Here is a 24,207-nt window from a genome sequence, read left to right on the forward strand (position 1 = left end):
AAATGAAACAGAAGCCACTTTCTTGTCACCTCTTCAGATTTAGCTATCAGGCTTCATTTCATTCCTCAGACCTAACCTGCTCTCTTCTCTTTCCAAATGTCTTTCATCATTATGACAGAAAATGTTTAACGCAGACCGACTCAGCCTTCTGGCCAGTGTTTCATTATTTTCCTGGGTAGATTATTTTTATACATTCTAGATAGAGAATGTATGACAGAGTCAATGACAGAGTAAAGAACAATCTCATCTTGAGTCCAAGCTTAGTGAACCAATGCCTTTATTGGGACTGCAAGAGCATGGATGATCCAGGCAGCTGGATCATCAAGTGTCTCACTACAGCATGGGGGTTGATTCCTGAGAGTTCCATTACTGTAATCCCTTGCACAACTTGCAAGCACCTGCCCTATGGAGTCTCCTCCCCTTAGCAATTGCTTACAGCTTATATATTATCAGAAAGGGGCTTCCTGAGTCTTATAAGCTTCATGAACTTTGTGAAACTCATAAATTTCTTAGGAATTTCATGAATCTCACCTTCTCTCCACTAGGGATGGTTCAACCCAAAAGAATCAGCTATAGGACAGCAGCCACAGAGATATCAACCACTATGCAAGGCTTAAACTACCCAGGTCCTGTGGATAGCAGTGGCTGTGCTCACAAATATGAAAAGACCAATCAGCCAGGTTCTTGAAACAACTGCTCAAGACACTTCATTAGTGTGAGACTTTTGCTGGCAGATTATATTTAGAATCTACCACAGTTGCAGTCTTGACAATACCAAATTGGGATGGTCTCTATCTAAAATATCCATGATACTATTACATAAACAAATTATTTTTCTAAAATTCAGTATCTTTCTTTCTTAGCCAAAGGGAAAAAAATGAAAATATGCTTCTTTCAATGTGACAACTCTTGAGCACTTCATCAACCCATGTTTTCATTCCAGCTGTTGCTATAGCAACCAAATCAACAAGCTATCATCAGAAGTTTTAGTGGTCATTTTGGTCTATTGGCAAGCCCGAAATTTCAAAGAAATTAATATTACTGGAAAGAGATTGATCAGTGGGCAATCAATACTCCCTTCTTTAGACCATGAGACAATTTTTTTTTCTAAAAGTACCTTCTGCACAGCTCTTCAAAGGGTCCCCAGCAACCAGTTGAACACCATAGCCTTTGAACAGTTCTCTATTTTTCTTTGGTGTATCATTCTTGCTCTTTGGGGGTCACTTCTAGTGTGAATTGTCTTCATAAAAATCCTTGTTAGAGAGTTGGTGGGGCCAGGGGAGGCAAAGGAAGGTAACCATTTTTCAAGATACTTTTTTCAGTCCTGGAGCCTCTGTGATCAAGGACACATGCCTCCCTTTGTTTGTTTGTCTTACATCCCAACTGCAGTTTCCCCTCCTTTCTCTCGTCTTTATGTTGTTTAACTTATGCTTAGCATAGCAAACTGTTTATCTCTATTTCAGATCATTTTCTGTGTCTTCCTTCTACTTCAGTGTATCTCAGCAACTGAAAGAGGATGGAGGCAGAGGTTCGGTGCCATGTTTCTAAACCTTCCTGTATATTCAAATGAGTATTCTCTACCTTTGGCTAGAACTTCACAGACAAGAGCTGAGGAAACGCCCAACTCCCACCACCCTGTGGTGCTAACCTCCTCATGTTCTTAGGCATTTGGCCCTATCTAAATGCCCCCAGTTACTCTAATGTATGCCACCAATTGAGAACCATAACATAAGCATCAATATATACAAGATGGAAACTATTTAAGCAGCGATTAGTGCTACCTCAACTAAAATACACTTTAAATAATTGATACTCTCAAAATGAGGAGAAAGGAAAATGAGAGTTGACTCATTTGGCACAGAGACATTTTAGATACTCCGTGAGTGTAGCTCAGGATGGCTAAGGCAGAATCAAAGTGAAAATTGCATTAATCTATTTCTTTATTGATTTGATACCTTTAATGACTTAAGCATTATAGGGGGTCCAGAGTATGAAAAGAAGACTAGGAAAGAGTTTCTGCTCTCAATAACAAACTGTAATAACACCAGAACTTCGGATGAGGAATAAAACAATAGGGACTCTACTTTTTATTTTTGAATTGTTCATCTAAACCTGTTGATGAGGAAATTTTCTCCTTTTCTCCTTTTTAGAAATTCTGGCAGATCTGGAACTCTATATTTATTTATTTAATTTGGTGTCTTTTATTTACTTAAAATAGTCAAGATAGACATTTTAGAAAATTCCGAAAACAAGAAAATAAAAACTACTCTCAGAATTATTTTGCATTTTGATATCATCTTTCTTTTGTACTTCTTTGTGAATATAAGTTTGCAAATACATTTATTTATTCTTCTTTACTAATAATTAATATTTATTTATTAAAAATAATTAGTTAATCTTACATGCTACTAAAGCCTTCCCTCTCTCCTTTCTTCCCACTATCTGCCTCCTCCTCCCCTCTATGTACCCCTCCTTCTGATCGTCCAGAAAGGGGCAGGCTGCCCATGGACTTCAGTAAAGTATGGCATATCTAGCTGCCATAAGACTCAGCACTTCCCTCTGTATTCAGGCTGGGTAAGGCAATCCAGCATGAGGAATAAGTTCCCAAGAGCCAATCAAAACATCAGAGATAGCCTGTGCTCCCATTGCCTGGGGTCCCACATATAGACCTAGCTATACAACTGTCTCATATATGTAGAGGGCCTAGGTCAGTCATAAGCACGCTCCCTGGTTGTTGGGTCAGGCTCTGTGAGATCCCATGAGCCAGGACAGTGATTTCTGTAGGTTTTCCTACAATGTTCCTGATCCCTCCTGTTTCCTATAATCCCTCCTAGACATAAACTTCTTTTGTACTCTATTTTCACTTATGCTACAACACAGCAGCTTAATTCCTTCAAGTATTTGTCCAAAGTGTGTGGTTTCTTCAGCAATAGGATTTTATTTTCAAGCTCTGTTAAGACGACAAAGGGCAACAGCAATAACCTATATTTTGGGGATAGTCTCTTGTATTCCCAGGACCAACAATTCAAAAGGAGGTTCCTTGTGTCTGGTATTGGGGTTGTGTTAAATAGAATACGGCTCTTGAAGTATCAAATTTATACCTCTGTGATATAAATTTGAAATTATTTACATATGTTGGTATTCAATGTGATTTTAGTTAGATATTAAAATGTATTCTTATGGTTTTTTCAAACATCCTTAGTGTTTTTAATCCCTCACCCCTTCCTCTCTGTCCATAGTCTATGCCCACTGTTCTCAGTTAAATCTCCCTTACTTTTCCCATTTCCCCCGGTGTCCTGCTATTCCTCTCTCTAGAGTTCCTTCTCACCACCTGATCCCCCTTTACTTTCCTGTAGTTACTCCAAGTTATAGATTCCCATCTAAAGATTAAGAGCCAGGATCCACAAATAATACAGAATATGTGTTATTCATCTCTTTGCATCTAGGTTATCTCATTCAGTATAATATGCTTTAGTTCTATTAATTTCCCTGCAAAATTCATGATTTCATATTTATATGAAATATAATGAATTATATAAAAATTATATTATATGAAATATATATATTTCATTATCCTTTCGTCAGTTGAAGGGCTGTTAGGTTCTTTTGATTACTAGCTATTACGAATAGAGCAGCAGTGAACATGGCTGAGCAAGTGTCTGTGGAATATGATGTTGAGTCCTTTGCACGGGCCATACAATAGGCCTACATTTATATTTCTGAGAATTGTCCATACTGGTTTACAGGACTGCTTCAGCTTGTGTCTGATGCTTCCTAAGGCTGTTAAACATCTGATGATCACCCTCAACTCCCAATTTTCTCGCCTCCATTTCTCAAGTTCTGGGATTATAGACATGCATTAGCATGCCTAATTGTATGAAATATTGGAGATCTAACCTAGGGCTTTGTGTATGCTAATTAAGCATGCTACCAATTGAGGTAAACTCCACCCCTCTATTATTTATAGGCTTTATCTATATCTAGACAGATCTTGAATCTGAAATCTTCCCAAGTGCTGGAATTTTAGGTGTAAGCCACCAAAGCCAGCTACCCATTCTTCTTAAACAGAAAAATAATCCTATAGTTTAAGTCACAAAGCACAGTACAACTGTAGTAATTTAAATGACTAATAAGTACTGAGGAATAATAAAATCCCTGATTTTCACTAATCCTCCAATTTCCGTCCTCCTTGTATTAGTTTTGATTTGTTTCTGCTTAGGATAAAACCTGGGGCTGTGGCATGCTGCTTGAGTGTCCCACCACCAAGTAACTATTCTAATCCTAGCAGTACATTTTAAAACAGATTTAGAAATCCCAAAAGAGATACGAATTCTTAACAGGTTCTTTACGTTTTTCATTTAGTTTCTAAAGGTCCCATAAATCCATGCACATGAATGTCACTGTAGGAACAGAAATTCTAGTATTATTTATTAATCCCTGGAGTCAAGAAGGGTGAGCTCTTCAAAATGATGATCTCATTTATAATCAATTTATACAGGACTTAATGGACTGTGACATTATAGTTTGCAATTAATGGGTTTACCTAATAAAGAGCACCACTCTGATATGAAGTATGAAAGGTCAGCTGAAGTGTTATAATTATTTGAATAGGTTATGAATCTTATGTTAGTTAGTGTCTATTATTTTGATGGACTTTGGCTGGAGATAAGAGCAAGAAGCTGTGTCTTACTGAACAATTTTAAATTATTTACCATATATGTGAGTTCATGATGAATCACACTTTCAAAATGCACATAACATCTAGACTCTTGGTTTGGCTTATCAAAACCTTTAATGTTCACCCAAAAAGAAGAAACAACAAACATATGCTCAAACAGATTTATTTTAATTACTTAAGTGTGTCTTAATCAATTAATGGACTTATAATGAAGATACAAAAGAACGGCCAAGGTAAGACTTCCACTCTCAAGAAAAATAAAAATCAGTTGGCAATACTGCACAAAACAGCAAGACTAAAGGCTATCTACTGAGTAGCACAATACCAGTCAAAACAAAGTGTGTCTATTCTAAAAATTGAGGGGGCAGAAAAGTTGGAAATGGGTGGAACACAGTAGAGGCGCTCACAAGCAGCCAAAATGGAAAACAAGTTACTGTAATTTCTCACTCCATGTTCGCTGCGTGTTTGTGAAATTTTATAACAACCCCTTCCCAAAGCCTTCCTGCTGCACAGAATGAGACTACTATGGGTGTGGAAGGCCCTTCCTTAGAAACGCACAAGCAGGCCCCTTTTGTGGGCCAGAAAACCAAGAGCTGTTGCTGAAAAGATGGTGGTCAATCCAAGCAGCTTTAGCAGGCCTGGCACAGAAGGCAAGTGTCTCTCCAGGAAGGTGCTGGTAATGGGTCGTGCAGGGACATCCTGGGTTCAGAGAACATTTGCGTGAGTACAATATTGAACATGTCATTCCAGAAACTATTTCTTTCAGATTTATTTTAGAGTAACCCACTCATTTCAACCTCTGGTATAAAACACAACAGTCCCTTGTGGCTCACCCCCTCTTCTTCACCTGGCCATTTATGTGACTTTGCTAGTCTTTCTGCATCCCAAGGCTGAGATGGCTCCACCTCTCATATTTTCTCTTAGGGTATCCTCTGCCAGAATCATACTTTGGGGTTATTCTCTGTCTTTCCATCTGAAAGCCCTTGCATTCTCAGACCACAGGTCCTTGCAAATCATAAGTGTTTGTTGAGAGAGGATGGATGAATTTCCCTCTCAGCCCACCAACCTATTTCTAGCAGAAGTACTCGGACAGTAATTTTGGAGTGTCAGGGCTGTCCTCTATAGCTTTAAGCTTAAAAGGATAGAAGAATAACTGACCTTATGGATACACGCTCTCTAAACTCTGTGCATCCTTCCCGCAAGTCAGAAAAAAATTCTATGGTTTTATTACAAAAAATGTAATTGAAGTGAGTTTAAATGTGTTTCACTTTGTTCTACTCCTTCACCACATGGTAAAGATGAGAAACTTTCCCTACCTCTTCTTTTTCTACCTTATTTTCCTATTTCCTTTTGAGAATCATTAAATGAGACCATTCAATAGACATTGAAGCTCTTATGATTGAGTTCTTATTTTGAGTTTTGTTTCTTTTTACCCTCTTTCTTTTGTTTCTTGTCTTGTTAGAGATCTAATGCAGGATCTTACACATGCTAAGCAACCATTTTGCCTCATCCCCACTCAATTTTAAGTATGTCTAGAGTTCTCTAGAAAATATTTCCTTATGATAAAAATCATTTTTTCTTATTAATTTGCAAGATATATAGCACTGTAAATTTATCAAAGTTCATATAAACCTGTAATTCATGTGATTTACTTAGATAGCAATACATAGAATCATTAAGAAAAGGAATCTGCATATATACAATTATGCTCATGGGAACAATCATTGTTAGAGTAAATTTGTGAAATATAGCTTACCACAGACTCTGGTTCTGGCTGCCAAATTTCATCTTCTGGAATCTTCCCAATGGCATGTAGAATCTGAAATGAAAGATTACCTTGACAAATAGCAAAACAGATACTATCTTTCTTTTATTCTTTAAGAAAGAATGAAGTGAATGCCTCTTGGGATATCAAGGTAAAGGGCAGAGAAATCTACTTGACCATTAGAAAGATCCCTAAAGATCTTTTATTTATGGCATAAAAGGTCTCAACCATTAGTTTCACCATAAATTTTAGTGTATGTGAACATACCTTAGTGGGAATGAGACTAGAAGACTTGCCAGAAAAAGAATAATATGTATTATGAATCCTTGTGGAAATACTTTTTGATTCTATAACATCAGGTCTAGGTGATCATTTTTATTTAAAAATTTTAATAAATGTATCTGTATGTGTACTTATTGAGTGGCTGATAAGGAGGGCTGACTGAGAAGCTAAGGACAATAGCACTGGGTTTTGATTCTACTGCATGTACTGGCTGTGTGAGAACTTAGTCTGTTTGGATGCTCACCTTCCTAGACCTGGATGTAGTGGGGAGGACCTTGGACTTCCCACAGGGCAGGGAACCCTGACTGCTCTTTAGACTAGAGAGGGAATGAGGGGAAGGGGAGGGAAATGGGAGGAGGGGAGGATGGGAAGGAAGTGAAAATTTGTAATAATAATAATAATAATTGCATCAGGTGCTTGGAGAAAGCTTTGGAGATCACAGGAGGCCATCAGATCCCCTAGAACTGAATGTGGGTGCTGAGAACCAAGCCTCTGCAAGAGCAATGAGTGCTCTTAACTGTGAGACCCCTTTCCAGACCCTCTATTTTTAAAGACCTGTTGTATTTGTAGTTATATGCATGTGTGTGTCTGATGTGCAGATGTCCTCTGGCTCTGAAGATGGCATTGTTTCCCCTGCAAATTAAGTTATAGGCAGTTGTGAGCCTCCTGATGTGGGCACTGGGAACCAAACTCAGGTTCTATCAAAGAGTAGGAAGCTCTCTTAACTGCTGGACCATCAGTTAATATCTCTTAAGTACAACTGAAATCTGACCTCCAGTTCAAGTAAAATATTAGATATTTTCATTATTTTGTTTGATTAAGCTGTTCCTTTTCCTTAAAACTGCTATTATAATGGTTTCCCAGGTCTATAGCTGGGGAATATGGTTTGTGTGGGGATACTGCCAAGCTCTCAGGTATTTTTGAGCTGTTTATCAAGCTTTTGTGCACCTCAAGCCCATGATCCTGGGCCCTACCTCTCTGGCAGCTCTCTCCCCAGCCTCCACAGCTCCCTCCATGTAGCCACTCCAGTGTGTGGCCGTCTCAGTGCCTGCAAAGAAAATCCTGCCCACTGGCTGACGTAGAACCCTGGGAACAAACACAGAGCAGTAAATGTGATTTTATAAATCCAGAAATGAGTTCTCTCATGAGGACCCAGGTCAGTTCATTTCTTAGATTAAAAACTTCTAGGAAGACACTGGCAATGTGGAATAATGTTCCGTAGGGACCTTAGATATTCTATAATCTCTGTCATGGGCAAAATGGAACAAAAGTTGAAGTTCACACACTCCGGTTCCAAGAGACTACAGGGAAAAGATCTGACATTAATATGGACAAAATAAGTATTTGATTATCTTTATGAAGTAAGGGACTGATTAAGCCAAGCATGTATGGTTACCTTTATATGAGGAAGGTGTCACATGCTTCTGATTTCTTACCTAGTTATTCTACCATTAAACTTGACAGTTTCTTCTAACCAAGCTTTGCCCTCCTCATCTGTTTTTAATAATTACTTGTTTTGTTTTATTTCTGTATAATACATAATGTATCCAAAGACTTTATATATGCTAGGTATGTGTTCCACTACTGAACCGCATCCCCAGACCTTATCTATGTCTTAAAGGGATAGTCTAATGATTTTAAAGATGGCTTATAATATTAAAACTGAAGAAATAAATAAGTCTTATGGCTAATGATAACTAACTCCTATTCGCTACATTTCAGAATAATTACATCAAACTTTAAGTTAAAAATTGTTGGGCACCAGCTCTTCAAAGTTCATTACTCCCCACCAAACCCCTAGTACTATTATTATACACATTTCCACAGGAGAATGTGGAGTCAGACTGTGGTAGGCCCTGTGATGCACTACCAGGAATGAAGGACTTGTTTGTTGGTGGAAGTCCTTCCAGAAGATGGTATTCTCATGCGGGCACTCGTTGGAGGTGGCTATTTCCACTGGAGAAAACTACATCATGACTCCTTCCAGCACCAGTGACTGACAGAAATAAGCTTTTAAAAAATGCAAGCCCCAAACTTCAACATGAGACCACTTGGAAGGACCATTCTACTTCTAGAATGCTTTTAGAATGCTTCATGGGGTCAGCTGGCACCTTTGTTGAAATTGCATCATCACCTCGCTTGCCCTTCCAGATACTCTTGCTTCCTTCCTCTCCCTTTCCCTAGTTTCAATCCTAAGGACACAGCGGAATATCTATCCTGTTTACTGCTTGCTTCAGGGTCTTCTTCCTAGAATGTAACCAACAACAAAAGTGAAGTGCTTTTCTCTAGTTTACAGACAGCAAATAGCAGAGGTAGTATTCGAATCCAAGTGATCTAACAACTCTAACACAGTCTTGCTACATGTCATCTCTGTACTCCGTTCTATTTTCTTTGTAATCTTTTCAAGAACTCCATGACAGACTACTAGTTAACATCTCACATTATGTAGAAACCAACAGGCTCAGAGCAATGTGCAGTGACTCAGCAAGAGCCACAGTGCTAGAAAACTGCAGATGCAGCATTTGAAATATGTCGAGCAGCTGCCAACATCTCTATTTTTACCATCTATGTGTTACCTAATATATTACCATCACAGTTTCCATAGTGCTAGCATTCTAAGCAAAGAGATGGAAAGATCACAGGCATGTAGCCCATAAGAATGAAAGTCCGTTATCACGCTTACAAACACACCTTAAAAGGAGTACCATTTACAGCCATTTTCATTCCATCTCAGGCTTCCATGATCAAAAAAGGTTCTTAACTGTTGAGCCACTTCTAAATCCTTGATTCTTGTCATTCTGTCGTCAGTATCTCCTATAGCCCCGTCACACCTAGCTTTGCCCAAGGCCTCGTTTGCAGGATTCCAAACAATGATTGCTTCCATACCATTTGGCCTAGACTGCATTCCCCAGGAGGCTTCTTCTGCTCCCTGCAGCCTGACACAAAGCCATTGCACTTCACTAGCTAAGGTGAGATTGCAGAATTCCACAAGTCCCCAGAATATTTTATAGCCTTTAACGAAAGCACTGGCACTAGTACTTTAGTACTTCCATTTCTAATGTTCTGTCCTTCCTCTGCTTCCCACCATTGCCTCCAACACTGTCAACTCTTCAGAAAGGGGGTACTGATATTGACATCTTTAGAAACAGTAAGGAAATGGTTGGCACTTATCCAGTACACACCGATGAATTGTACTTAGTTTGTACCTAGCATATCTGAAAAGCAACCTAATGACTCAGAATTTTACTGAACAGTATCAATATCCTTTAGCCCTCAAATTTTCTCTGGATTCTATTTTGGCCTCTATAGGCAGATAAGGAACATAATCTCCAGAATCATTAACCATCTTCTGCTAAACAAATTTTGACCCTTCTTCCACACTGGTTCTCATGGAGAGCTGGATTACTTGCCTTTACCCATTAACACTCTGTGTTGTACTCTCTCAATGCCCTTTCATTATTTCTCCTGATTTAGTTTAGTGTTGCTAGGAGAATTGGAGTAATGACCCTTAATTTACACCTTGTTATCATCATCAAATGCATTGAACTCAACACCAGTGACTCATACTTGGATGCACAATGCTCTTACTACTAAAAACCTATGAACTCTGAATGGGAGAGTCATATCATATGTTATAATCAGGATAAAGTTTCTAAAGAATAACTCAGACAATAATTACATTATCTTGTGTTTCTCATCCACGTGCTAAGGAAAATCAAATCCAACAACAATAATGACTAAATAGTTGATTGTTAGTAATAGAGTAGGAACCCAAGCCCTTTCCTCCCTGGTCTAGAATTGATTCTAAGTTTACAGTGCCATGCCCACATTGACACAGAACAGTGCCTGGGGAAGTTTATTGAGTTCCAGACTAAGTATTAGGACACAGTACTGTCAATCTTAACGAACCCTCTGGCTATTTAAAGTGCTTCTTACGTGTCAACTTTCTCTGGTTATATTGGTTGAGTTTGCTTCTCTAGCAGAATGAAGAACGGAACCAGCAAACATGGTGCAGCACTGTGACTTCCTTTATGAAACGCATGAGCATCAAAGGAAGTTGGGGATATTTTTTCTCTCTGGTATTGACAAAAACTAGCAAGAAACACGGTAACACTTATCTGGAGCTTGGCTTCAATTGCAGGGCTTTCAGTCACAGCTCGGTTCATTTTTATTTATTAAACATGGCTTGTTTGAATAATGTGTGCCAGCCCTGTATGAGTTGGTGCAGTGATGGGGCAGTACCTTCCATACTGGGTCATGATGCCGGGAGGGAAGTAGGTTGTGTAGCAACCTCCGGAGTACTGCTCTTCACACCAGTTCATCTCTTCATAATGGACTGGCTGTGAGGAAGAGGGACAAAAGCTTGAAAGAGAGGCAGAGGATGGTATCTTGTCTATTGTGTATCCAGTACATGCTTATAGACTTCATTGTACAGAACAAATTGCACCTGTCTCTTAGAATCTGAAAGACACTGCTTCCAAGCCTTCCTGCTCCCTCAAGTCTTTTGTAGAAATTAGTGCAGTATTTGCATGTAATGTGTGCAACCCTCCTGTATGTTTTAATTCATCTCTAGATTAGTTATAGCACACACTGCAATAAAATGCCATGCAAATACTTATCACACTGAAACTTCAGGGTTTGGGCAGTTTTTCAAATATCTTTCAGGACCTGTACATACAGAAGGCTATATGCACTTCTGAAATACAGCCGTATTATCCTGATGTTTCTTAAGACATGTCTTTGGGCAGGTAAATGTTTTGAATAATAAACTTGTGATAATTTCAGACATTACAAAGTTTTCTCATTTGTCACATACCTGTCTTAATTTAATTATGCTCTGAGACAAAGTTTTCTCATGTGGTATAAGCTTACCTAAGAGTCTTGATTCTCCTCTCCTGCCTCTACCTTCCAAGTACTGGGATCATGGAAATGCACCACTATTCCTGAACATGGGTATCTTAAGTTCTTGCTCATAATAATTATCGGTTTCCAGTTTCACTTTCTTTTACCTATCAGAAAGCTCTTAGTGTTCAATGGTTTTGAAAAAGTTTGAAAATGATATAGTTTACAAGGATGGCTGACCAAGAAAAACAACCAGAAGTGTTTATCTATGAAAGAGACGATGTTTTGGTAGCAGCAAGCTTTGCTGAAGGTAGAATAGTATATGCTCACTATGCCAGGATGGTTGAACCTGTAAAACAACCACTGGTCTGGAAAATGTGTTTTAGTCATTAAGAGGCTGTATTTTAGTTGAGAGATTTGCAAAATCCGAACTCCTTATAAAAATAGAGCACAGACCTAGCATGCAACACCCTAGGTTCAATTCTACCTGGGGATGGGGGGAGCCAACAATGAATAACCTAGACAGAAAGTTTATTATTAAGCATATTTTGAAAACAGAACATTGATATAACAAAATATTTAGAACTAGACTTTGAAAGCTTTTTTTTTTTTAAATTCAATCATTTAGTTGACTTTGCATAGTCATTTAAGGCGCCCTATTTACAAAGTGTGAGGGCCTGCCTAAGTAGTGAAAGGCCCTAAGTCCCTTTCGGTGTTATCCCTATCATTATGCTTTCTTTTGACATCTGAGGGCAGCTGTTGTTTTCTGAGCATCTTTCTCTGGCTCTTTGCAGCCAATCAGAAGAAAGGTTGGGCATTTTTTTCATTTCCTCTTTCTCCAAGGAATTTCTTTCTCTGACACAACAAATATCAAAGTCACACTGAAGCAGGTGACTTTCTTTGTATAAAAACACACACCAGGACAAAAACAACATCTTTTCAGCATTAGAAATTGATCATCAATATCCTTTTTAGAAGACACTTTATCAAATAAAAATTATCACCTTTTAGAAAATACAAAAACAACTTCTTATCTCATTAAACAATCATTCAATGATTTCATACGGTGCCGGAGAATTTGATTTACAAACTGCTGTCACCCAAATGCCTGCTCTGGGAACAGCTCTGACTTTAGGGACAAAAGAAGCACTACCTAAGCCCAGAGTATGCCCCAGGTTCCTTGCCTCATATATACACAGACAGGACTAGCTCACACTTTATGGAACCATTTATACATTAAACCTATATGTACAGACCCTTCTGTGATTCTTTGGGAAAAGATGAGCAGTAGGGTTCAACTGACACAAACCTGTCCCTGAAAATGCTTTTGGGGCAAAAAATAACCCCAGGCCTCTCCCCATTGGAAAAAAGGCTGGGAAACCTTACCTGCAGAGCTTCTTGGGAGTTCAGAACTTTTGCATATAGCTCGCAAAGTTTCTTCAGTCTGTACAAAGAGAAAAAAAATAATGTTTTAATGATGAAAATGAAGGTTAAAGGAACTGAGACAAAGAAAGAGTCAGAGACATTTATTCCCTGTATCAAAGTCTCTGAGTGCTAGCTTTTCCACTTTGGCATTTCATGTTAACTAATTACTGTTTTCTTTTGTTTGAGATACTACACTGCTATGTAACCCAGGCTTGCTTGGCATTCTCATTCTTCCTGCCCTGACCTCTCATGAAAGATGATTACAGGAAAGTGTGAACATACCCAACTTCATTTTAATTTTTGAAAACAAAGAGTTTATCATATTTCTAATATCTTAAAACCAATAGGGAGACTATTGCTAAATCTTTAAGAAAGAAACTAAAGTGAATCTCTGGGTATATCAACTTGGAAAGGCGAGTCTCAGGTTCATCCCCTGACTTTTCAACTTGGAAAGGAAAGTAGCAGCAGTCTGCATTTTACAAGCCTTCCAAGTGAATCTCAAATTTGAAAACCACCAATATAAGGTTTCTAGTCCAATAATGGTTTCTTATAAATAAATTCTTAGCAAATTCTAGCTTCTAAGTCTAGTGGTAGAGTTGGAAGTAAGCCGGCAATTATAATTAACCAAATAAGATGAATCAACTAGTTTATCAATTAACATAAATCTGATGGAGGAAGGTCATTGGCTAATAAAGGAACTGCCTTGACCCATTTTATTGGTTAGAGGATAGGTAGGAGTAAACAGAACAGAACGCTGGGAGGAAGAGGAAGTGAGCTCAGTCTCGACAGCTCTCCTCTCAGGAGCAGACGCCTGAGAGAGACGCCATGCCCCGCTCCCGGGATGAAGCTCCGACCCAGGATGGACATAGGCTAGAATCTTCCTGGTAAGCGCACCTTGGGGTGCCATACACAGATGATTAGAAATGGGCTAAATTAATATGTGAGAATTAGCCTAGAAGAGAATGGGCCAAGCAGTGTTTAAATGAATACAGTTTGTGTGTTGTTATTTCGGGGCATAAGCTAAGCTAGCAGTGCGGGCAGCTGGGGTGCTGGGGACGCAGCCCCGCCGCCCTTATTACTACATAAATCTAGCTAATGATATATGTCTTTAAATAAATATAGCTGTTTCAATACTGGTTTTATAGATTAGTAATACTATAAAGGGGATCGTAAGCATGATTTAGAGTTGTAAAAGTAGTATTATCATGAACTGGAGAGTGGGCTCAGGAGTTAAGAGAGTTGCTGCTATTCCAGAGGACTTGAGTTCAATACTCAGCATTCATGTGGTAGCTCACAGCAGGTTGCAATCCCTGCCCCAGGGCATCCAGCACATTCTTCTAGTATCATCAGGCACCAGGCGTAGCGCAATATGGTGCACACACATACATGCAGGCAAAACACTCATACACATAAAACTAAATCTCTTTCTAAAATGTAATCTTGTTTTAAATCTAGGAACTCTTTCTACAAGCAGATGACCAAAAACTCTTACTTTCTTCTGCATCTCTCTTCCTCTGAAATAGCTTGGCACGGACAGAGGAATGATGACAGAATAAAGGTATGCAGGTAACATTAGAAATGGAATGAAATCTATAAAGAGGATTAGAATCCAGAAAGGTGGGCCTTTTAAACCCTTGGAGAAGAGACTGATAATTCCAAAATATGGCTGCCAAAGAAAGAAATGAAATTGAACCTTCACTTCTTTTTAAAAAGTTATATTTTATTTATTATTTGAGAAGTTTTTACATATATGCAATATATTTTGATCATTTCTCTCCTCCAATCTTCCCCTTAACTCCTTCCATATCTATTCCCAATCCCCTCCTTTTTTAATGACTCACCAAGTCCAATATGTACTAGCTATTTATTCATGGATGTGAGCTCAGCCACCAGACCATGGTCAGTTTACTAGAGTCTACATCCTAGAAGGCATCAATAACTCTTTGGTTATTAATAAGCAGTCATGAGTACCTCGACGCTCCATGATATAAACTCTTACTTCAAAATATACTTCAGAAAAAGAAAAGATTTTCAGATAGAGTCCAGAGATGGGCACGGTGTTGCATGCCTGTGATTTCAGCACTTGAGAGATGGGGGCAGGAAGCCTGGGACTTAAAAGCAAGCCTGGGCCAAATAGTGAGTCAGAGGGCAGCCTGACTAGGCAGCAAGTCACCTAACTCCTCTTTCATTATTAGTCCCAAAGTGGTGGAAAAATGGATAATTAAAAATACATATCTTGGAGGGCTGGAGAAATAAATCAGTGGTTAAGAGTGTATATTGTTGGGGCTGGAGAGATGGCTCAGAGGTTAAGAGCATTGCCTGCTCCTCCAAAGGTCCTGAGTTCAAGTCCCAGCAACAACATGGTGGCTCACAACCATCTGTAATGGGGTCTGGTGCCCTCTTCTGGCCTTCAGGCATACACACAGACAGAATATTGTATACATAATGAATAAATAAATATTTAGAAAAAAGAGTGTATATTGTTCATTGGAGGACCCATGTTAAGTTCCCAGAATCTACACTGGGCAGTTCATAGTTGCCCCAAACTTCAGTTCTAGAGGTATCCAACACCTCTGGCCTCCAAGGGAACCTTCACTCACATGTACACACACACACACACACACACACACATGTTACATAGACATACACACAAGCACTCACCCACATGACACACATGTTTAGAAAATAAAATCTAAACAAAAGATAGAGCACAAACAGTATTTTGGAATAGAATTTTTCTGTGTATGACAGATCATTTATTAAACTGTTAAAATGAATAACCTTGACCACATAAAAAGATACAGCTGAAGCCGGGCGGTGGTGGCGCACGCCTTTAATCCCAGCACTTGGGAGGCAGAGGCAGGCGGATCTCTGTGAGTTCGAAACCAGCCTGGTCTACAAGAGCTAGTTCCAGGACAGGCTCCAAAACCACAGAGAAACCCTGTCTCGAAAAACCAAAAAGAAAAAAGATACAGCTGTTACAGTATATGATGATTAAGTTCTGAACATGATCAAAAAGACAAATTGGGAAAAGACGTGTTCAAGGCATTGAAGATTAAGTAGTGAGTCAATCAGATAACACTTCCTAAATTTCATGGATCTTATATTCCATTGGGAATATTTTAAAATCTATGTCCCAGTCAGACTTCCACAACTCTGGCAATGCATCAATGTAGCACTGGTTTTGGAGAACAAGCTGATGCAGACAGAAAGAATGCATTGTAAAGTCATTTAGGCTTTGGGTCATTAAATATGTTACCAGTGGTGAATGAAAAATTGCCAGAAGACATAACCTCCAGAGAAATTAGTCTCTGTATCTATAATCTACAATTGCTATGCATCACTTATGTAGTGCTGCCTAACCTAGCAATTTGTCTACTTCTCTCCTTCATAAGTAAATGTTCAGCACTCTGATTATGTCCTTTTTTATACTGTTCATAGTTCTGAGCATAATGTCTTTGTACAATAACTTGATAAGTAGTAATTTGAATATTTGGTTCTTAAGTAATAAGCATTGTGGCATATAAGACCCTTGTCATTTGCATAGCAGATACATCACATTAGTAATGCACATATTATAGGGTATTTTGTAAGTTAAAAAGCAAATAAACACTGAAAAACAACTAAATAGTCAAAAATGAAAGAAGAAAGGAGGGAGACAAAAAGGCAGAGGAAAGAAAGGCAACTTACTTGAAAAGCCACACTCCCTATTTAGTATGTGTTCTTGCTCTAAAAAATTATTTTCTTCCAACTTAAAAAATAAAAGGAAGTAAGGAAATAAGAAAGGACAGTAGAAGATAGGAAGAGAAGGAAGAATGGCAGACAAGGGATGAAGCAGGGCAAATGAGGGAGGAAAGGAAGTTGGCAGGGAATGAGGGAAGGAAGCAGAGCGAGAAAAGGAAGGAAGGAGGAGGGACTTGGGTGAGGGAGAGGAAGAAGAGAGGGAAGAAAGAAAGAAAGAAAGAGAGAGAGAGAAAGAAAGAAAGAAAGAAAGAAAGAAAGAAAGAAAGAAAGAAAGAAAGAAAGAAAGAAAGAAAGAAAGAAAGAAAGAACATTTTGTTACCTTTCTTCTTTGGTAAGGCGTGTCAGTTTTCTAGCTTTGTGAGCCAGGATAAATCTGAAAACACAAATAAGAAAAAGTGGGCAGTTTAATACTTTCTTTCATCACACACACTCTGTGCAGCATGTAGAAGAAACCATTTATATACTAACAATGTTCATAGTGTCCCTGTTTTTATATTGCATTCCTGACAGTGAGGAGCACTTTCTGGCTTTGGGAGATCAAGGTACCAAAAGTAAATGTCTGGCCATGATTTCTGCCTACGGTAATATGGTGACGGAACCACTGCCCTCCAGCAAGCTGGTGACCAAGAGGAAAGGACTTGGACTTCAAATGCTCACTTAAGGCTGTGTCTGAGGTCTCCAGTCCTTTGCCCTCTTGCCCTTTGGTTCTGTCTGTAACACTTAGATTTTTGGATGCTGTCACATTTCCAACTCAACAATTGCTTTCTTCTTAGCAACTTGTTTTGCCCTACCTGTTCTCGCCTTGGCCTTCTGTTGGTCATCTCAATGTTTACTCTAGTAAATATGTCTTTATATCCACTACTGACCCCCAAACACTCTTCAGCTATGCCAGTCTTCCCTAGCAAGGTGAAGATAGGGCTGGCCTTCACTTCTTTGTAGTGGGACTCAGAAAAAAAGCTCACTCTCATAAGTAACATTTACTGTGAGTTAGATAGAATGGTCATTACCCAAACTCATGTTGAATTATAATGACATTGAGAGGTGGTAGGGACTTTCAGAACATTACTTTGTTAGAAATTCAAAGGACTAATATGCTTTTTGTTAGAAATTCAAAGGACTAATATGCTTTTCATAACAGTGGTTTACTTCTTAGGAGAGTGGGCTATTTTAGATAGCAAGCTTGGTTTCTCTGCTTGCTTCTTTCAATCCACTCTTGCCATGTGATTTTGCAACAGATGTTTATCCCTCCCACTTTTCTGCCATGTATGGAGTAGCATAAGTTCCTCATTAGAAGCCGAGTGCATATTGATTCCATGCGCTTGCACTTCCAAAACTGTGAGCTACAGCGAAGCTCTTTGCTTCGTCAGTTGGTCAGTCTTAAGAACTTTGCTGCAGCAACAGACAACATAGTAAACAACATGGATGCCCACAAACTACTTAGTAAAACACTCCTCCTAGTAATACACTGAGTAAGATCAGTCTATCATGTAAAGATGTCCCCCAAATATATCTACTAATACATTAAATATGAGGTAGAAAATTGATACAACAAAATTTAAATGTTATTCGTATTTGACATCTAGGTATTTATTAATTAAAAAGAAGGAATAAAATACTTCTAACACTGAATTCAGAGATTAGTACTATCAAGTAAAAAAATCTTTTAACAAAGCTTTTATTCCTTAATCAACAGTATTCTATTGCTTTGCCAATAGCAAATACGACTACAATACTATAATTGTGCCTTACCCAATTATAGCGGCATAACTGCCATCGGGTTTGGTATCATCCAATGTGTATGCAATTGGAGCTTCCTCTCCTTCAATAACCATGGTTCCACAGAAATCTTAGAAAACAGTGAAGTGAATGAACATGTTCATTACCATATCATTTCACCCACAACAAATGCAATTAAACATACAGTTTTCAACTTGAGAAATTTGGAGGCCAAACATAACACATTATATTCTAAGTATATGAAAGCAAATTAAACTGATGTCAAGGAGACGGCTAGGTAATCAAGGTCTTAGGAAAAAAGTGAGTAGGTCCAGACATTGTAGCACAGCTGGTACAGTGCCTTGGATTTGTTCCCCAGCAGTGAACAAACTGGGTGTGGTGGTACATACCTGTGATCCCCACACCTGGAGGTAGAGGCAGGAACCTCAGGTATATAGTGATTTTGAGACCAACTATGTAAAACACTGTCTTGAACAAAATCAAAGTGGTAAATGGAAATGGAAATACAAGAGACTACATGTTCCTATTTCATGAGGAGCTGCTCCTCTTCCAACTTTTCTTTTAGGGTGGGGTCTCACTATATTGTTCAAGCCAGTCATGAACTCCGGGTCTCATGTGACCTTCCTGCCTCAGCCTCTTGAATAGCTAGGACTACAGATGGTCCTACTGTGTCATGACACTTAATGACTTAATGCCAGTTGAAGCAGCCTTCAACTTTTAGAACACAGGGTAGAGAGCACATGGGAAACTAAAATGAACCACATAGTCCCATTTTAAACCTGACCTCTAAAGACTCTTTTCTTTCAAGAATAGCAACATGGGTAAGAATTTTAATTTATTCTGAATTAAGGTAATCTTATCATCACTGTATGGAACAAAATACAGTTGGACCTCTGTATCTGTGAGTTCTGTAACAGTCAATTCAAACTTACTATCAAAAAAAATTTAAGGGGGCTGGAGAGATGGCTCAGAGGTTAAGAGCATTGCCTGCTCTTCCAAAGGTCCTGAGTTCAATTCCCAGCAACCACATGGTGGCTCACAACCATCTGTAATGGGGTCTGGTGCCCTCCTCTGGCCTGCAGGCATACACACAGACAGAATATTGTATACATAATAAACAAACAAACAAACAAACAAATAAATAAATAAATGGGAAAAAATTTAAGGACAGGCTTGGTGGCACATATCTTTAACCCAAGCATATTCTAGATAGAGACAGGAGAATTTCTGTGCATTCAATACTAGTTAGCTGGTCTACATAGTGAATTCTAAGACAGCCAGGGCTACATAAAGTGATCCTGTTTCAAAGAACCAAAAACATTTTTAGTTAAATCTATACTAACTGAATATATCAACTTTTTCTTGCTATGATTCCCTATGTATAGTGTTTATATTGCAGTGTTTATATTATTTATACATATACATATATTATATACACACATATATAGTATAAACATATATGTTGTATAATTGCTATTAGATGGCAACATGTATTAAGTATTTTAAATAGAAATTATTTAGAGTATATTGGAGAATATGTGATAGGGAGGTGGAGAGGATCTGGAAGGAGGAGTGAAAGAATATGATCAAAATATGGTGTATTAAAAATAACTAAATACTAACTAATTACATCAAACAAACAAAAAACCTAAACTAGTCTTTATTCCTTGTCCTAAATTCTATCAACTTGCCCATAGCCAGCTACCTAAAATTGATGGCCTGGGTCTCAGAAGGAAGAAACTCAGCCCCATTATGCTATTGTTATTGAATTCAAAGAGCAAAAGGACAGAGCTCTTTGAGGTAAGTCCTTTGAAAAGGGTAGAATACTTGCTCAGTAGATATTCCAATACAGTAAGAACAATAACCAGGACTAGCTGCTGGGAGGGGAGTTAAGAGACTGAAGCATGGCTGGGTAAGGTTATCAATTGTCTGTCCCTCCTTATCTAGGAGATTTTACTTCAAGAACTGGCGTGGAAAGTCCTTCTGTATATGTGTTGCTTTTATTGGTTAATGAACAAAGCTGTTTTGGTCAATGGCTTAACAGAGTAAAGCCAGGTGAGAAATCCAAACAGGGATGAAGAGAGAGACTAAGAGGAGACAGGGAGGAAACCATATAGCTACCATAGGAGACAGGCACCTTCACCAGAGTCTGCCAAAACTTTGCCGGTAGACCACAACCTCATGGTGATGTATAGATTATGGGATGGGTTAGTTTAGGTTATAAGAGCTAGCTAGAAATATGCTTAAGCTATTGGCCAAACAGTATTGCAAATAATACAGTTTCTGTGTGATTATTTTGAGTCTGAGCAGCCGGGAACAAATGAATAGCCTCCAACTACAAAAAACCCCCAAGAGAACCAAAATCCTTGAGTGTGCAAGTCTCTTACATAAGGTGGGAACCTAAACACATTCTCTTATACACTAAAAGTAATTTTGAGATTGCTAAAAATACCTAATAGGATATAAACGCCACATAAATTTTTATACTAAATGACTGAGAAACTAACAAGAACAAAAGGCCTACACATATTCAAGACAGGTATAATTCTCTTCTGAATTTTGTTCATCTGTAGCTGGCTAGATGTGATGAGCAGAGCCCATGGATACAGAGGGCTGACTGTGCACAGGAAATGCTATCCAGACACCAAATTGTGACACTATTCTCAATTGTTTCCAACACAGTCTTATGTCTACAGTCTTCCTCCCATTCTAGTCCACCCTAGCCTTATTTTACCCTCAGCTGAAGGGATTGCTCATCTTTCCTAGTCTTCACTCGGTAGATAAGTAGACATGATCAGAGAACAAAAAGAAATGATTGTACATGTTGTTCAAAGCAGCAGATACTAGCTGCATGTGGTGATTCACTTAAAGCAATAAAATGCCAAAAAATTGTTTTTAGTGTCACTAACCACATTTCAGGTGGTTGGTACCCATATGTATCTAGTGATGTGAATGTTAGACATGATACATCAGGAGTGTTTCCTACAATGCACAGTGCAGCACTTTCGTGAGCATTCCCATTCACTGTCCTACCTGGTGTAGTAGCATAAATATACATGGATGAAGAAATGGATTTTATTTCCTTTAGTAGGAGCTTGACACTAAGAAAACATGACCTGAAAAATTTCACAATTGCCACTTTTTGGGTGTGTGAAGTTAGGGATAAAGCACAGAGTCTTGCATGTGCTGTAAGATCATTCAATTATTGAGCTAAATCTCCATTTATGAATCCATGTTTTATAAATTCATGCTTTCGGTATCTTAGAAAATAAAGTCACATGTTTTCATGGAGATTTGGAGAGAAATAAATAAACTTGAAATCAAATTATTGAAAGAATTGGTCAGATTCCAAGGAAAAATAATTCATGAGTTTGTGTCAATATATTTTATTTGCAAGAATTGTTCATAGAAACTGCAGTAGCCAGAGATAGTGGCACACACCTATAATACCAGTATTCAGAAGGTTGAGACCGCAGGATCAGGAGTTCTTTGTCCAGAATTCTAACAAAAATAGTTATATCCAAATATGTATCTTGATACAAAGTTTCTTGGGCCTTCTCTGCTACGTCTTTATGTCCAGAATGTACTTACCCTTTTGCCTCCAGAAAGGTTCTTTATAATAAACTATGCACTTAATGACTGAACCCAAAGGCACACGAGTGATCAGCTGGTTTCTTAGCATCGGCAGGGGAGGACTATAGTGAATCTTCATGCCAAGAATAGGTGGAATGGCACTAATCACATATTTAGCCTGAAAGAAAAGTAAACATGGTTAAACACCATTGGCCTGCTACAGAAGATTTTTTAAATCCTCTCTCTCTCTCTTTATGTTTCTACCCTTGCTCCCTTTTCATCCCTTAACAGTGAAGCCAGAAAGACCTTGTTAAAAACTAAAGCAGCCTTTAATACTCCCTAGTTCTAAACCTTCCATGCCTTCCTGGTTGCCTCTCCATTCCACTTCTTCTTAGTCCCTGCCTTCATTTTGCTTGCGTTTTGATCACCTTGCATTACTTGGTCAGTCCAGACATGCTTCCAATTGAGGCCCTGGTCCTGGCTGTTGTTCCATCCATCTGTAGTTCTTTTCCCACAGAGTCATCTCCTTCAGCTCTAGTTTACCTATGTTGCCTTGCTAACAACCTTATTTAAAGTAACATGATCCATCATCCCAGTCATCCTTACAGGATGCCTTCTTCTTTTCCCATTTGATTTGTCTGCTGTGAATAATGTTCTTGTACACTGTAAAGATTTATGACTTGTATTAGTTTAATAAAATGCTGATTTGCCAGTAGCCAGGCAGGAAGTATAGGTTGGCTGACCAGACAAGGAGAATTCTGGGAGAGGAAAGGCACAATCTGCAACCACCAGCCAGATGTAGAGAAAGCAAGATGAGAATGCCTTACTGAGAAAAGGTATCAAGCCATGTGACTCAACATAGACAAGAATTATGGATTAATTTAAGATGTAAGAGCTAGTTAATAAGAAACCTGAGTTAATAGGTCAAGCAGTTTATAATTAATATAAGCCTCTGTGTGTTTCTTTGGGACTGAACAGCCGTGAGACTGAGCAAGACAGAAACCTTCATCTACATTCTTCCACACTACTTATCACTATTTGATACACTTTAGATTTCAATATATTTGGCTATAGCTTTAGTCTTTTGCTAAAATGTAAAACCTCATGAAGTGAGAAAATTCCAAACTCTTAGAATAATGCCAGGCCCATAAGCCATCCTTGATACTTATCAAATATTTCCTTTGGGTTTTTAATTACGCAAGGGTCAATTAAAGTGAGGACATTTTTAATCTTCTCTCCTCTCAAAGAGTTTCATTCCTTTTGTTTTCTTTCAGGCAGATGTAGCTCTGGCCAATCAACTCTAAGAAGTCTGGGCTATCCTTGACCTCATATATGCTTCAGTTACTCATGGGATTCTGATCGCTTTCCCTCACTTTGAGAGTCTTACTTACCTCATATATTTCATGGTTTAAGGTTTTCACAACAACATTTTCCCCATTCTGGTCAATGTGAACCACAGGCCTCTCAAGCTTCACTCGGTTCCCAAGGAGCTCCATTATCTGCTCACTCACTTGACCAGACCCACCAACAAATTTCCTTTCCTGGAAAGAAGAAAACTGGACTAAGGGTGGATGGTCAACATAAGAGCTGACATAAACAGCTAAGTGGCTGTTTCCCCTGGTTATTCCTTCTCTAATGTATATGAAATTTCATAGTATTATTGGGAATAATTTCCTATACATTGTTGTCAGATTTACTTTTACTTACATTTTTATTGTTAGTTGGATTTTTAACTAGAGGCTACTGTCATTTGACAAAATTATAGGCTTGGCTTATTAATTGACCCTAAAGCTATATTACTGTGGATTCCAGTGCTCCAAACTGAGATGAACATTCTCAGAATAAACCTGGTTTCCCTTTTGCCTGGTTAACACATTGTTCTGGGCCCCTTCTACATTCTTTGGCTGGTCCATTGGGCCTAGTCAAACTCTACCTACATATTGACCATCATTTTCCTGAGTATTACTAGTACTTGTCCTGTGACTCAGAATCAGACACCCCATTTCTGCCATTCCTACACTACACCTCCAGCACCAAGTCATCATTTTCCTTCTATTTTGGGTGGGCCCACCTTATCTAGGGTCATATGTCTGCTGCTCCATTGGCCACCAATGTCATTTCATCTTGCTGAATCTACCTGTCTGTTGGCCCGTATTTCATA

At 38.6% G+C, this 24,207-nt stretch overlaps 1 protein-coding gene across 2 annotated transcripts in view; it reads right to left on the reverse strand.

The window, feature by feature from the left end:
• Positions 1 to 4,825: 4,825 nt before the first annotated feature.
• The window catches only part of LOC121441029 (amine oxidase [flavin-containing] B), a 105,667-nt gene continuing 86,285 nt past the window's right edge, over positions 4,826 to 24,207 (reverse strand). The window contains exons 7-15 of one of the 2 annotated variants that reach the window (XM_041642170.1): positions 23,438 to 23,587; positions 22,065 to 22,224; positions 18,486 to 18,582; positions 17,056 to 17,109; positions 12,954 to 13,011; positions 10,968 to 11,065; positions 7,700 to 7,811; positions 6,435 to 6,497; positions 4,826 to 5,377 (exon numbers count right to left, since the gene is read on the reverse strand). In XM_041642170.1, coding sequence (XP_041498104.1) covers positions 5,225 to 5,377; positions 6,435 to 6,497; positions 7,700 to 7,811; positions 10,968 to 11,065; positions 12,954 to 13,011; positions 17,056 to 17,109; positions 18,486 to 18,582; positions 22,065 to 22,224; positions 23,438 to 23,587 — 945 coding nt within the window. In that variant the 3' untranslated portion in view covers positions 4,826 to 5,224. The remainder of the gene's footprint in view (positions 5,378 to 6,434; positions 6,498 to 7,699; positions 7,812 to 10,967; positions 11,066 to 12,953; positions 13,012 to 17,055; positions 17,110 to 18,485; positions 18,583 to 22,064; positions 22,225 to 23,437; positions 23,588 to 24,207) is intronic. The other variant, XM_041642171.1, reaches the window with a different exon arrangement.

The sequence above is a fragment of the Microtus oregoni genome, unplaced genomic scaffold (assembly GCF_018167655.1).
Source record: "Microtus oregoni isolate MIOR12 unplaced genomic scaffold, Mior012 000073F_000, whole genome shotgun sequence".
NCBI lineage: Eukaryota > Metazoa > Chordata > Mammalia > Rodentia > Cricetidae > Microtus > Microtus oregoni.